General features: G+C 44.0%; 1 protein-coding gene across 11 annotated transcripts in view; it reads right to left on the bottom strand.

Annotated features, from left to right (window-relative positions):
- Positions 1–15498, bottom strand: part of pcloa (piccolo presynaptic cytomatrix protein a) — a 603113-nt gene that overhangs the window by 184935 nt on the left and 402680 nt on the right. For 8 of the 11 annotated variants that reach the window (XM_072563105.1, XM_072563109.1, XM_072563107.1 and 5 more), the window contains one exon: positions 4897–5027. The exons of 2 other annotated variants lie outside the window; for them this stretch is intronic. In XM_072563105.1, the coding sequence (XP_072419206.1) occupies positions 4897–5027 (131 nt within the window). Of the gene's footprint in view, positions 1–4896; positions 5046–15498 lie in introns of those variants that run through there. One more of the 11 variants, XM_072563115.1, reaches the window with a different exon arrangement.

Raw genomic sequence — 15498 nt, 5'->3', positions numbered from 1 at the left:
AATTCACCTGACTTGCACATCTTTGGATTGTGGGAGGAAACCGGAGCACCCAGAGGAAACCCACGCAGACACGAGGAGAATGTGCAAACTCCACACAGACAGTCACCCGACGTGGGAATTGAACTCAGGTCCCTGGTGCTGTGAGGCAGCAGTGCTAAACACTGAGCCACCGTGCCACCATGGTGATGAAACATCTGAAAACAAACCTTCCAGCTCAGCGATCTAACTTACATACTTACAGTTTAAAATCTTTTCTCTGGGGATTTAAGGCATTTAAGAAGTTGGCTCATTTCACACATATCACTATAAGTAAATGGCATATGATAATTGGACTTCCTGCAGCAAATTGCACCAGTTTGGCAATTTTGTTTTGTGCTCGATGTTCACCTAACATTGGTTCTTTATCCAATAGCTAGACCTTTTGGTCAAGGCAAATACTTTAGATCAGAAATAGGTGATAGTGCTTGTGTTGCTTTTGAGAGAGCTTTCCAGTCAGACTACATGGCCCTGAATTCCTAATCTTTGTGACAAGAGTTGGTTGTGAACACAATCAGCTGCACTGTAGGTATTCTTTGCTCTTATTTTTATTTTCATAACTTTGCTATCTCATTTTACTTTTAACCTGACTAGACTAATAAGCATGAGTTGACTTGATGTATACGAGGTAAAAACAATGACTGCAGATGCTGGAAACCAGATTCTGGATTAGTGGTGCTGGAAGAGCACAGCAGTTCAGACAGCATCCGAGGAGCAGTGAAATCGATATTTCAGGCAAAAGCTCTTCATCAGGAATAAAGGCAGAGAGCCTGAAGCATGCAGAGATAAGCTAGAGGAGGGTGGGGGTGGGGGTGGGGGTGGGGAGAAAGTAGCATAGAGTACAATAGGTGAGTGGGGGAGGGGATGAAGGTGAAAGGTCAGGGGCGGGGGGAGGGGGGAGTGGATAGGTGGAAAAGAAGATAGGCAGATAGGACAAGATATGGGAACAGTGCTGAGCTGAAAGTTTGGAACTAGGGTGAGGTGGGGGAAGGGGAAATGAAGAAACTGTTGAACTCCACATTGATGCCCTGGGGTTGAAGTGTTCCGAGTTGGAAGATAAGGCGTTCTTCCTCCAGGCGTCTGGTGGTGTGGAAGTGGCGGTGAAGGAGGCCCAGGACCTCCATGTCCTCAGCAGAGTGGGAGGGGGAGTTGAAATGTTGGGCCACAGGGCGGTGTGGTTGATTGGTGCGGGTGTCCCGGAGATGTTCCCTAAAGCGCTCTGCTAAGAGGTGTCCAGTCTCCCCAATGTAGAGGAGACCGCATTGGGAGCAACGGATACAATAAATGATATTAGTGGATTTGCAGGTAAAACTTTGATGGATGTGAAAGGCTCCTTTAGGGCCTTGGATAGAGGTGAGGGAGGAGGTGTGGGCGCAGGTTTTGCAGTTCCTGCGGTGGCAGGGGAAGGTGCCAGGATGGGAGGGTGGGTTGTTGGGGGGGCGTGAACCTGACCAGGTAGTCACGGAGGGAATGGTCTTTGCGCAAGGCAGAAAGGGGTGGGGAGGGAAATATATCCCTGGTGGTGGGGTCTGTTTGGAGGTGGCGGAAATGTCGGCGGATGATTTGGTTTATGCGAAAGTTGGTAGGGTGGAAGGTGAGCACTATGGGCGTTCTGTCCTTGCTACGGTTGGAGGGGTGAGGTCTGAGGGCGGAGGTGCGGGATGTGGACGAGATGCGTTGGAGGGCATCTTTAACCATGTGGGAAGGGAAATTACGGTCACTAAAGAAGGAGGCCATCTGGTGTGTTCTGTGGTGGAACTGGTCCTCCTGGGAGCAGATATTGCGGAGGCGGAGGAATTGGGAATACGGGATGGCAGTTTTGCAAGAGGTAGGGTGGAAAGAGGTGTAATCCAGGTAGCTGTGGGAGTTGGTGGGTTTGTAAAAAATGTCAGTGTCAAGTCGGTCGTTTTTAATGGAGATGGAGAGGTCCAGGAAGGGGAGGGCAGTGTCAGAGATGGTCCAGGTAAATTTAAGGTCAGGGTGGAATGTGTTGGTGAAGTTGATGAATTGCTCAACCTCCTTGCGGGAGCACGAGGTGGTGCCAATGCAGTCATCGGTGTTGCGGAGGAAGAGGTGGGGAGTGGTGCCGGTGTAATTACGGAAGATCGACTGCTCTACGTAGCCAACAAAGAGTATACTGATGATGTTGTGTGACACATAGTGCTCACATGTGCGGAAGTTGTGCTGCAAAATTTATTTTTCTAGGGTTAATTTCCTGTAATAAAAGTTTGACAAAAATGTACATTCATATCTAGCCTTCTATTAGAATTAGCAAATGGAGGGAAGGATGGCACCGTGGCTCAGTGGTTGGCACTACTGCCTCACAGCACCAGGGACCTGGGTTCAATTCCAGCCTAGGACAACTATCTGCATGGAGTTTACACACTTGCTCTGTGTTTGCGTGGGTTTCCTCTGGATACTCCAGTTTCCTTCCACAGTGCATGTGCAGGTCAGATGATTGGCCATGCTAAATTGCCCATAATATCCAGGGATGGTGCAAGCTAAAAAAGCTCAGTGGATTAGCCATGGGAAATGCAGGGATTACAGAGATGAGGTGGGGTAGGTCTGGGTAGGATGCTGTTCAGGGGGTCAGTGTGGACTCAGTGGTCTGAATGGCTACATTCCACACTGTGAGGGTTCTGTGATTCCTTAGTGTGTATAGAACCTGATTCTCCTTTTCCTTTCAGATCACTTACCCTGGTTGATGCTGAAATGTCAACCTGTTCCATTTTCAGTGATTGAATGTGTTTGAAAATGTTAAAACTTGTTGTGCAAAAAGCTGACATGACCTTCAAACTAAAGTTTACAAACATTATTAAAAGGACAATATTAATTTCAGTGTAGAAAACTCAAAGGAAAGTACAATCGATGAAACGAATAACTTAACTAGTAGTAGTTTCAAAAAAATTAATGTAATGTTGTCAGGATGAAGGTCAGGAAAGTCCATCCTTGCCTCTTCTATTGAGGATTATTTCTGGTAAATGCAAAAGGTGTCAACTGACTGGCAGGTAGTGTTTGCAACAAGTACTTGTAGATATGTTGGATCAAGTTAATTTGACTAGTCTACGTAACTCCAAAGGTGTACATTATTCTAATCTTTTCCTGCACCTAGGTGACTTTTTTTTGCTATTTATCAGTCTCAGTATTCTTGAAGCTTATTTGTAATTTAATCCCAAATTTTCTGAAAAAAATGAACACCTTTCCTTCTAGGCAGGTATTCCTTCAGAATGGAATGGAAAGTCTCCATGCTTCTGACAGAAGGACATGACGAGAGGGAGGAAACATTTGTTAACATTCTTTGGGATAGACTAGAACAAACGTGTGAAGTGAAAGGAGTGCTTTCACCCACTTAGCTGTCAAGTAAAAAACTGGTTTCTATTTTATAGACTCAAAATATTTCTGTTGCTTCTCTCATTTTGTCAGAAATTGATGTTTACCCTAGTACATTCAATCAACAGCCATGCAAGTTAAAATGTTATTAAAAACAAAAAACTTAAGCATTATCTTTAATATTATTTTCAAATTTCAACGCAACATAATTCTGTTTTAAAATGACCAGTTCAATTTTGTCATGAAAACATGTCTGGACCTTCTTTGACCAGTTTGCACATTCTACAATTGTACATTGATTATGCTGTTGAGGTTAAAAAATGTTATAATTACATTCTACAGATTACATTGGTGCAGATTAATGCCATTGTAGTAATTTTTGGGACAGTGTCTATAGTTCCAAGGTTTGGTGTCAAGATCATCGTGCCTCTAAATCATTTGATTCAGTTCATGGCAATAGATATGGGCGATAACTTTGATAGTCAAATGACCTCATTATCTTCACCCCAATTGAGATTCCTTTGCTCAGGTAAATTGCAAAACGTTGCACATATTATACCATGGCTCTTGCCAAGGCTTTAACAAGCAGCAAACCCATTACCAGGAATGAATTGGCTCAGCATCAACTTCTGGGTTCTATTTCATTTGATGTTAGCAAAGAACCTTATAGTGTTGCCAAACTTATAAAACCATGAAACTATAGCCAACATCTTGGCAGCTTTTGTAATCTCCAAACAATTTTTGTGGAAGAGGTTGGAATTTCCAAGAGGGTAAAAACAACGACTGCAGATGCTGGAAACCAGATTCTGGATTAGTGGTGCTGGAAAAGCACAGCAGTTCAGGCAGCATCCGGGAAGCAATAAAATCGATTTTCTGGGCAAAAGCCCTTCATCAGAAATATAGGCAGAGTGCCTGAAGGGTGGAGAGATAAATGAGAGGAGGGTGGGGGTGGGGAGAAAGTAGCACAGAGTACAATAGGTGAGTGGGTGTGGGGATGAAGGTGATAGGCCAGGGAGGAGTGCGGAGCCCCAGGGCATCAATGTGGACTTCAACAGTTTCCTCATTTCCCCTTCCCCCACCTCACCCTAGTTCCAAACTTCCAGCTCAGCACTGTCCCCATGACTTGTCCTACCTGACTATCCTCTTTTCCCTCTATCCACTCCACCCTCCTCCCTGACCTATCACCTTCATCCCCTTCCCCACTCATTTATTGTACTCTATGCTACTTTCTCCCCACCCCCACCTTCCTCTCATTTATCTCTCCACCCTTCAGGCACTCTGCCTATATTCCTGATGAAGGGCTTTTGCCCGAAACGTCGATTTTCCTGATCCTCGGGTGCTGCCCGAACTGCTGTGCTTTTCCAGCACCACTAATCCAGAATGGAATTTCCAAGAACATTATTAATACAGGGTTTACATGCAGAAGGGAAAAAAATCTAATATCAGCTTCAACCATTTTTTATAAGCATGTATCATGTGTGTTTTCATTACTTTGCAAAGATATTAAAGTTCATGAGATACTTTCCTTACCCTCTGCCTGGAAGAAGATAAACCTTAACAAATGGATCTGAATAACCATTGTTGTCTCTGGGAGCAAGGTTCCGAGCTTGTAGAACATGAACAATGAGATTTCCAATGTGCTTGTCATAGTTCATTTGTAACTAAGGGAAGAAAGGATTCTAAATGACATTAAAGAGTAGGAGTAGTACCTTTTTTGTTGCTTTTATCTTCTGATCATAGACTAGTTTTCAAGTTACAAAATTAAATTAATTAATTCATTTAGATTTTGTCAGATTACCCTTTTCTCTTACATTGTCTCTTCTGCCATTTCTAACAGCTTCTTTCAAAAAACCATCTAATTGTTTGCAAAATAAATAAACTGACAAGAGAATTTTACGTTCAGTGCCGTTTTACAATTTCACATTGTAGTACCCCATTAAGTAAATGCCATTTCTAAAGTAGGAATACCATGTTATGAATCAGAGAACCACTGATAATTAACACATCTTGTGTTCAACAAATTATTAAACAAATCGTCGGAGGACAGAAAGTCTTTTTGGTTTGACAGTAGGATCCTGTTAGTGGTGAATGCCACTCATGTTGCTACTGGATAGTAGCAGTATGAAGAAGCTTGCTTCACCTGTTGCTCAAAAGTTTGAGATACTTTATTCTTCACAGTAATCTGAGATAGACTTGGCACGTTTGGGACCACAAGTGATTGGAAAATCGTCCCGATGAGTGTACGATAAAACAAAATTAACAAATCTGTTATTTTGCAGCAATATTTAAATCTTTGGGATTTGCATTTTCCATGAAATGCTCTTGTCATTTGAAAGGAAAGAATAAATTCATTTGTGATTATTATGACTTCAATTTACCATCCCTGAATCCCCCACTGTCAATATCCTTCTTTCAAAGGGCGGCACGGTGGCACAGTGGTTAGCACTGCTGCCTCACAGCGCCAGAGACCCGGGTTCAATTCCCGCCTCAGGCGACTGACTGTGTGGAGTTTGCACGTTCTCCCCGTGTCTGCGTGGGTTTCCTCCGGGTGCTCCGGTTTCCTCCCACAGTCCAAAAATGTGCAGGTCAGGTGAATTGGCCATGCTAAATTGCCCGTAGTGTTAGGTAAGGGGTAGATGTAGATGTAGATGTAGGGGTAGGGGTAGGGGTATGGGTGGGTTACGCTTCGGCGGGGCGGCGTGGACTTGTTGGGCCGAAGGGCCTGTTTCCACACTGTAAGTAATCTAAAAAAAAAATCTAATCCTTGGGGTTACCACTCAATTGGACTCGCCATATAAACACAGTGGCTCAAGAGTAGGTCAGAGACTAGGAATACTGTGGTGAGGAGCTCACCTCCTGATTTCCCAAAGCCTGTCCATCATCTACAAGTCAGAAATCAGGAATGTGAAAGATGCATCAATGGCACTATCCAGAACAAAGCAGCCTGCTTGATTGGCACAACGTCCACAAATGTTCATTTCCACCATCACTGATGTTCAGGAGCAGCAGTGTGTACTATCTACAAGAAACTGCACTGCAGATATTCACCAAAGATTCTCAGACAGCACCTTCCAAACCCACAGCCATTTCTGTTGAGAGGGACAGGGGTAGCTGATACATCGGAACACCACCCCCTGAAAGTTCCCTTCCAAGCCACTCACTATCCTGACCTGGAAACATATCACTGTTGCTTCACTGTCGCTGGGTCAAAATCCTAGAATTCCCTTTGTAACAGCATTGTCAGTCAATCCACAGCATGTGGACTGTAGCAGTTTAAGAATACAGCTCACCACTACTTTCTCAAGGGCAACTAGAGATGCACAATAAACGTTGGCCAGTCAGCTACACCCACATCTCACAAATGAATAACAGAAAAGAGTGTAAGTATAAAAAATAAAAGATCTTATAGAACATAGAACAGTACAGTGCAGTACAGGCCCTTCGGCCCTTGATGTTGCGCCGCCCTGTCATACTAATCTGAAGCCCATCCTACCTACGCTATTCCATGTACGTCCATTTGCCTGTCCAATGATGACTATATGCACTTAAACTTGGCGAATCTACTACCATTGCAGGCAAAGCATTACACACCCTTACTACTCTCTGAGTAAAGAAACTACCTCTGACATCTGTCTTATACCTATCTCCCCTCACTTTAAAGTTATATTTCATTGAAGGAGATTGTGCACAAACTGGGGGTGTGGAGGGAGGCAATATACAGTAAAAGAATTGGGATCAGAAACCATACTTTTGATCAAGTGATATTGTGGTGCCAATGTAAACTTCCAAAAGGGGTCTGAATTGTCTCTTGACGTTCCAATTTCATTTTCAATTAAAGATAGCCATTTATTGTCCGATCATTCTGAATTCCATGGGCAACAAAGTTTAATAATGTATATATTATGCATCTGTTACAACCAAATACGAAGAAAAACCTCCAGAAGAGTTGCATAACCGAAAAAAACATGGAAAATAGGAGGAGGAGTAGACTATATATTCTGTTGTGCCTGTTTCATCATTCAATATGGTGAAGGATAATATTAAGCTTTAACTTTCATTTCCTGCTGACTCCCAAAATCCCATGATTCTTTGAGATATGTTCAGTGATGTGGCATCCATATCCTTCTGGGCTTGAGAATGCTGAAGATTCACTACCCTCTGAGTGAAGAAATTCCAGCTCATCTCAGTCATGAATGGCTTCTGTTTTATTCTAAGACTGTAATCCCTGGTTCTCAATCCAGGGAGTCACAATTTTTCTGCATCTATCCTGTGGATCCCTGTAAGAATTTCATATGCATAAATCAATTGCCTTTCATTCTTTTCAAAGTTAGAGAATAAAATCTAGTCTCATCGATCGCTCCTTAAAGTCATAGACTTCTACAGCATGGAGACAGGCCCTTTAGCCCAAACTGTTCCATACCGACCAAAATGGCCATTCACACGAAATCAATTTCCTAGCACTTGGTCCATATCCTTCTAAATCTTTTTTATCTATGTATTTGTCCAAATGCTATTAATGTTATTAATGTACCCACCTCAACTACTTCCACTGGCAACTCATTCCATATCTGTACCACCCTCTGTGCAAAAAGGTTGCCCCTCAGGTTCCCTTTTATTCTTTCCCATCTAACCTTAAACTGATGCCCTCTAGTTCTTGACTCCCAAACCCTGGGAAAAAGACTCTACCCATGCCTCTCATGATCTTATACATCTCTATAAGGTCCCCCTCAGTCTTCTACACTCTTAAAAAAGTCCTAGCTTGTCCTACCTCTCCCTATAACTAAAACCTTTGAGTCCACTCAACATCCTTGTAAATTTATTCTGCACTCTTTCCAGTTTAATAACATCCTTCCTATAACAAGGTGACGAAAATTGAACACAATACACGAAGTGCGGACTCACCAACGTCCTGTATAACTGCAACATTACTTCCCAACTTCTATACTCAGTGCCCTGACTAATGAAGGCCAGTGTGCCAAAAGCCTTCTTCACTGCCCTGTCTACCAGTGACTTCACTTTCAGAGAACAGTGTACCTGAACTCCAAGGTCCCTCTGTTCCACTACACTCCTTAAGCCACCACCATTCACCATAAAACTCCTACCTTGATTTGACTTTCCAAAATAAAAGACCTTACATTTATCTATATTAAACTCCATTTGCCATTCCTCACCCACCTCCCCAGTTGATCAAGGTTCTGCTGCGATTTCTAATAATCTTCCTCATTGTCCAAGGTAGCACTTATTTTAGTGTCATCTGCAAATTTACTAATCACGCCTTGCACATTCTAATGCAAATCATTGATATAGATAACAAACAGGAATGGGCCCAGCACCAACCCCTGAGACACTCCATTAGTCACAGACCTCCAGTCCGACAAGCATCCTTCCACTATTACCCTCTGCTTCCTACCATCAAGCCAATTTTGCATCCAATTTGATGAGGGCAGAGCAGTAGATGTGATCTATATGGACTTTAGTAAGGCGTTCGACAAGGTTCCCCATGGGAGACTGATTAGCAAGGTTAGATCTCATGGAATACAGGGAGAACTAGCCATTTGGATACAGAACTGGCTCAAAGGTAGAAGACAGAGGGTGGTGGTGGACAGTTGTTTTTCAGACTGGAGGCCTGTGACCAGCGGAGTGCCACAAGGATCGGTGCTGGGCTCTCTACTTTTTGTCATTTACATAAATGATTTGGATGCGAGCATATACAGTTAGTAAGTTTGCAGATGACACCAAAATTGGAGGTGTAGTGGACAGCAAAGAGGGTTACCTCAGATTACAACAGGATCTGGACCAGATGGGCCAATGGGCTGAGAAGTGGCAGATGGAGTTTAATTCAGATAAATGTGAGGTGCTGCATTTTGGGAAAGCAAATCTTAGCAGGACTTATACACTTAATGGTAATGGTCCTAGGGAGTGTTGCTGAACAAAGAGACCTTGGAGTGCAGGTTCATAGCTCCTTGAAAGTGGAGTCGCAGGTAGGTAGGATAGTGAAGAAGGCATTTGGTATGCTTTCCTTTATTGGTCAGAGTATTGAGTACAGGACATTGGTTAGGCCACTGTTGGAATTTTGCATGCAATTCTGGTCTCCTTCTTATCGGAAAGATGTTGTGAAACTTGAAAGGGTTCAGAAAAGATTTACAAGGATGTTGCCAGGGTTGGAGGATCTGAGCTACAGGGAGAGGCTGAACAGCCTGGGGCTGTTCTCCCTGGAGCGTCGGAGGCTGAGGGGTGACCTTATAGAGGTTTACAAAATCATGGAAAAGATAAATAGACAAAGTCTTTTTCCTGGGGTCGGGGAGTCCAGAACTAGAGGGCATAGGTTTAGGGTGACAGGGGAAAGATATAAAAGAAACTTAAGAGGCAACCTTTTCACTCAGAGGGTGGTACGTGTATGGAATGAGCTGCCAGAGGAAGTGGTGGAGGCTGGTACAATTACAACATTTAAGAGGCATTTGGATAGGTATATGAATAGGAAGGGTTTGGAGGGATATGGGCTGGGTGCTGGCAGGTGGGACGAGATTGGGTTGGGATATCTGGTCGGCATGGACAGGTTGGACCGAAGGGTCTGTTTCCATGCTGTACATCTCTATGACTCTAATTTGTCAGCTCGCCCTGGAATTCGCGCAATCTAACCTTCCAAAGTAGCCTACCATATCGATCCTTATCAAAGGCCTTACTGAAATCCATGTAGACTATGTCTACTGCCCTGCCCTCGTCAACCTTCCTAATCACTTCATCAAAGAACTTGAACAAACGTTGTGAGACATGATCTCCCACTCACAAAGGCTATACTGACAACTCCTAAACAAACCCTGTCTTTCCAAATGCATGCATATCGTATACCTCAGAATCTTCTCAACTAACGTACCCACCGCAGATGTTAAGTTTATTGCTCTGTAGTTCCCAGGTTTTTCTTTGCAGCCCTTCTTGAACAGTGGCACAACTCCCCTCCAGACGTCCAGGACCTGACCCGTGGCTAATGATAATATAAAAATATCCTTCTTAGATAATCCCAGGAATTAGTCTGGAGGACTTCTGCTACATTGTACCTGTGGCAAATACATCCTTCCTTAGACAAAGGGACCAGAACTGCACACCATACAGCTGGTGCTGTCTCACCAAAGCTCTGTACAATTGCAGCAAAATGTCTTTGCACCTGCACTCAAATTCATTACAATAAAAATGAACGTATCATGTGCCTTCCCAACTGTTTGCAGTTCTAGTCACTGCACTATAGGAAGGATGTGTTTGCACTGTAGGGCGTGCAGAGGAGATTCATCAGGAAGTTGCTTGTAATGGGGAAATTTAGTTTGGAAGAGAGGCTGGATAAGCTCAGATTGTTTTCTTTGGAGTATAGACGGGTGAGGGAGAACCTGATGGAGGCATAAGATGATGAGGGGCATGGACAGGATGAATAGAAAACAGCTATTCCTCTTAGTCAGGGCAATGCGGAGGCTCAGTGGTTAGCACTGCTGCCTCACAGTGCCAGGGACCCAGGTTTGATTCCAGCCTCAGGCGACTGTCTCTGTGGACTTTGCACATTCTCCCTGTGTCTGTGTGGGTTTCCTCCTACAATCCAAAGGTGCTCACGTTAAGTGAATTGGCCATGCTAAATCACCCATAGTGTTCAGGGATGTGTAGATTAGTGCATTAGTCAGGGATAAATAAAGGTGATAGGATAAGGGAATGGGTCTGGATGGGTTACTCTTTGGAGGGTTGGTGTGGATGTTTTGGGCCAAGGGGTCTGTTTCTACACTGTAGGGATTCTAATTCTAATAATTCAATAACATGGGAGCATTATATTTAAGGTGAAAAGCAAGTTTACAGGAGATTTAGCATGCTTACCTGTATTGGAAGGGGTATTTGAGTGTAAGGATAGGCAACTTATGCTACTGTTTTATAGAACTTTAGATGGCCAGACTTGTACTCTTACGTACAGTTCTGGTTACCACTTTACCAAAAGGATGTGGATGCTTTGGACAGGGTACAGAAAAGGTTTACCAGGGATGTTGCCTGGTATGGGGGACTTTAGCTATGAAGAAAGATTGGATAGACTGGTTTTGCTTTCATTGGAACACAGGAGGTTGAGGGGTGACCTAATACAAGTTTATAAGATTGTGAATGGCGTGGATAGAGGGCAAAGTATGAGGCTTTTTCCCAGGGTGGTGGGGTCAATTACTAGGAGACACAGGCTCAAGGTGCGAGGGGGAAGTTTAAAAGAGATGTGCGAGGCAGGTTTTTCACACAAAGGGTGGTGAGTGCCTGGAATGCACTGCCAGAGGAGGGGGTGGAAGCAGATACAATAGCAACATTCAGGAAGCACCTAAACAAATACATGAATAGGAAGGAAATAGAGGGATACGGATCCTGTAAGTGAAGGCAGTTTGAGTATGGAAGGGCCAAATGTGGCGGCACAGGCTTGAAGGGCTGAAGGGCCTGCTCCTGTACTGCATTGTTCTTGTTCTATTTATGGAATAATTTTTAAAATCCTGAGTGTGGTGAGGATCTGAAATGCATTGCCTGGGAGTGTAGTTGAGGCGGGTAACCCCTCAACCTTTAAAATATACTTGGAGAAGCCTATTGCTGGAAAGTGGGACTAGCGTAGATTTAGTATAGATTAGAGTGGTGCTGGAAAAGTACAGCAGGTCAGGTGGCATCTGAAGAGCAGGAAAATTGACATTTCGGGCAGGACCCCTTCATCATGTAGATTTAGCATAGCTTTGGCGATATAGATTGGATGGATCATAGAATTATACAATACAGAAGAAGCCCTATGATTCTATAACTTCAAGGAGAAAGTTGAGGACTGCAGATGCTGGAGAGCTGAAAATGTGTTGCTGGAAAAGCGCAGCAGGTCAGGCAGCATCCAAGGAACAGGAGAATCAACGTTTCGGGCATAAGCCCTTCTTCAGGAGTGAGGAAAGTCTTTTTGGAACAGTTGAGGAACCCAGAGTGTGGGGGTAAGTACATGAAAGTTTTTGGTACTTCCTGTCTTTAATTTCCGATGTGGCTAGGAAGTACTGTTTGTTTAGTGTATGGATTCTTCTGTGGATGAAGAACAGTAGAGGTCCTTTACAGGTCTGTGAGAGTGTTGTCCTGAGCTGGGGTAGGGTTAATTGCAGGGAATATAGGTAGCGGTGCATGGCTGCAAGCGTGGAGCAGAGGATCCGGAGGGAGGTCAGTTGCTGGAGGCTTCGGATTTGTTGTAGGTACTGGTTATCCTGGTTGGGTCCAAATTTTGTTGGTCGGAACGTAGTCCGGAGTCCATGAGGGTTCAGTCGGTTCCGTAGGCAGATGCTGAGGAAGGAGATGTGGCTGTGGTAGCGAGTCTGTTTGAGAACGTGGCTGAAGAGCTTCTGTGCAGAGGAGATGACCTGGGGTGTGCAGTGAGAGAGGGACTCACTGAAATCCTTGTAGAGGGAGGAAGAGAGCTTCTTCAAGGAAGGCATCCTTGTAAGAGGATTCGCAGGAGGTTAAAATCTTCGAGGAGAAAGTGAAGACTGCAGATGCTGGAGGTCAGAGCTGAAAATGTGTTGCTGGAAAAGCGCAGCAGGTCAGGCAGCATCCAAGGAACAGGAGAATCGATGTTTCGGTCATAAGCCCTTCTGCAATCCTGAAGAAGGGCTCATGCCCGAAACATCGATTCTCCTGTCCTTGGATGCTGCCTGACCTGCTGTTCTTTTCCAGCAACACATTTTCAGCTATGATTCTATAACTACCTTCTGTATCTGGCTGCTTGCATATTTTGAACAGGTTACTTCTAATTCTTCTAAACTAGAGAAGCAAAGGCCCAGTTTACTCAAACTCACAAGGACCAAATTTTGTAGTGTCTCCAATTCAAATACATTCTTCTTTAACTTAAGAAGTGTTAGTTCAGCAATGTCCTGTATAGTGCATCAAGACAACTTTACTCTTGTCCCCAGGCAATAAAGGCCAACATGCCATTTGTCTTCTTAATTACATGCTGCACTTTCACACTCACTTTGTGTTCCTTAATTGAACACACAATCCTTCAAAACATGAATGCTGTATAAGTTTCATGCTTTTCTATTTGTATGATTAAGATGAAGAACATCACACTTCCTTACGATATAATTCATCTACCATTCTTGCTGCCCACTCACCTGCCTGTCTATAGCTTTCTTAAGTCTCTGAGGTGTTTTTTGAAATCTTGGCTTTTCCTGTTGTAAGTTAAAGATCCAGACCTCAGTGCACACATTTGTTTTTCAAAAATTTATTAATAGGATGTGGGTGTCGCTGGATGCTCCAGCATTGATGTTCCACACGTAACTACCCTTGATAAGGTGGTGTTGAGCTGCCTATTGAACTGCTGCAATTCACTTAGTGTAGGTCCACCCACAATGCTGCTAGAGAGAGAGTTCCAGGATCTTGTGCCAGTGACACTTAAGGAATGGAAGTATATTTCTAAGTCAAGATGGTGAGGGATCTTTCATGGTGGTGTTCCCATTTATCTGCTGACCTTGTCCTTCTAGATGGAAGTTGTTATGCATATGGAAAGTGCTGGCTGAGCCTTGCTGAGTTTCTGCAGTGCATAGAACATAGAACATAGAACATAGAAGAATACAGCGCAGTACAGGCCCTTCGGCCCTCGATGTTGTGCCGATCAAAGCCCACCTAACCTACACTAACCCACTATCCTCCATATACCTATCCAATGCCCGCTTAAATACCCATAAAGAGGGAGAGTCCACCACTGCTACCGGCAGGGCATTCCATGAACTTACGACTCGCTGAGTGAAGAACCTACCCCTAACATCAGTCCTACATCTAGCCCCTTTAATTTAAAGCTATGCCCCCTTGTAATAGCTGACTCCATACATGGAAAAAGGTTCTCACTGTCAACCCTATCTAACCCCCTAATCATCTTGTACACCTCTATCAAATCACCCCTAAACCTTCTTTTCTCCAATGAAAACAACCCCAAGTGCCTCAGCCTTTCCTCATAGGATCTTCCTACCATACCAGGCAACATCCGGGTAAACTTCCTCTGCACCCGTTCCAGTGCCAGTGCCTCCACATCCTTCCTATAGTATGGCGACCAAAACTGCACACAATATTCCAGATGCGGCCGCACCAGAGTCTTATACAACTGCAGCATGACCTCAGGACTCCGGAACTCAATTCCTCTACCAATAAAAGCCAGTACGCCATATGCCTTCTTCACTGCACTATTTACCTGGGTGGCAACTTTCAGAGATCTGTGTACATGGACACCAAGATCCCTCTGCTCTTCCACACTACCAAGTATCCGACCATTAGCCCAGTAATCCATCTTTTTGTTACTCTTACCAAAGTGAATCACCTCACACTTAGCTACATTGAACTCCATTTGCCACCTTTCTGCCCAGCTCTGCAGCTTCTCTATATCCCGCTGTAACCTGCCACATCCTTCCACACTGTCTACAACTCCTCCGACTTTTGTATCATCCGCAAACTTGCTCACCCAACCTTCTAACCCTTCCTCCAGGTCATTTATAAAAATGACAAACAGCAATGGTCCCAAAACAGATCCTTGCAGAACACCGCTAGTGATGGCACTCCAAGATGAACCTTTGCCATCAACTACTACCCTCTGTCTTCTTCCAGCCAGCCAATTCCTAATCCAAACCTCCAACTCACCCTCAATGCCATATCTCTGTATTTTCTGCAGTAGCCTACCATGGAGGACCTTATCAAACGCCTTACTAAAATCCATATATACCACATCTACCGCTTTCCCCTCATCTACCTCCTTAGTCACCTTCTCAAAGAATTCAATAAGGTTTGTGAGGCACGACCTGCCCTTCACAAAACCATGCTGACTATCCTTGATCACATTATTCTTATCCAAATGTGCATAAATCCTATCCCTTACAATTCTCTCTAAGACTTTGCCCACAACAGAAGTGAGACTCACTGGCCTATAGTTACTAGGATTATCCCTACTCCCCTTCTTGAACAAGGGAACCATGTTTGCTAGCCTCCAGTCCTCTGGCACTACTCCTGTAGACAAAGAGGACACAAAAATCAAGGCCAATGGCTCTGCAATCTCCTCCCTTGCTTCCCAGAGAATCCTAGGATAAATGCCATCAGGCCCAGGGGACTTATCTATTTTCACCCTTGCCA

The sequence above is a fragment of the Chiloscyllium punctatum genome, chromosome 44 (assembly GCF_047496795.1).
Source record: "Chiloscyllium punctatum isolate Juve2018m chromosome 44, sChiPun1.3, whole genome shotgun sequence".
NCBI classification, from domain to species: domain Eukaryota; kingdom Metazoa; phylum Chordata; class Chondrichthyes; order Orectolobiformes; family Hemiscylliidae; genus Chiloscyllium; species Chiloscyllium punctatum.
Note: the sequence above shows the minus strand (reverse complement) of the source record. Positions and strands in the feature narration are given on the sequence as shown.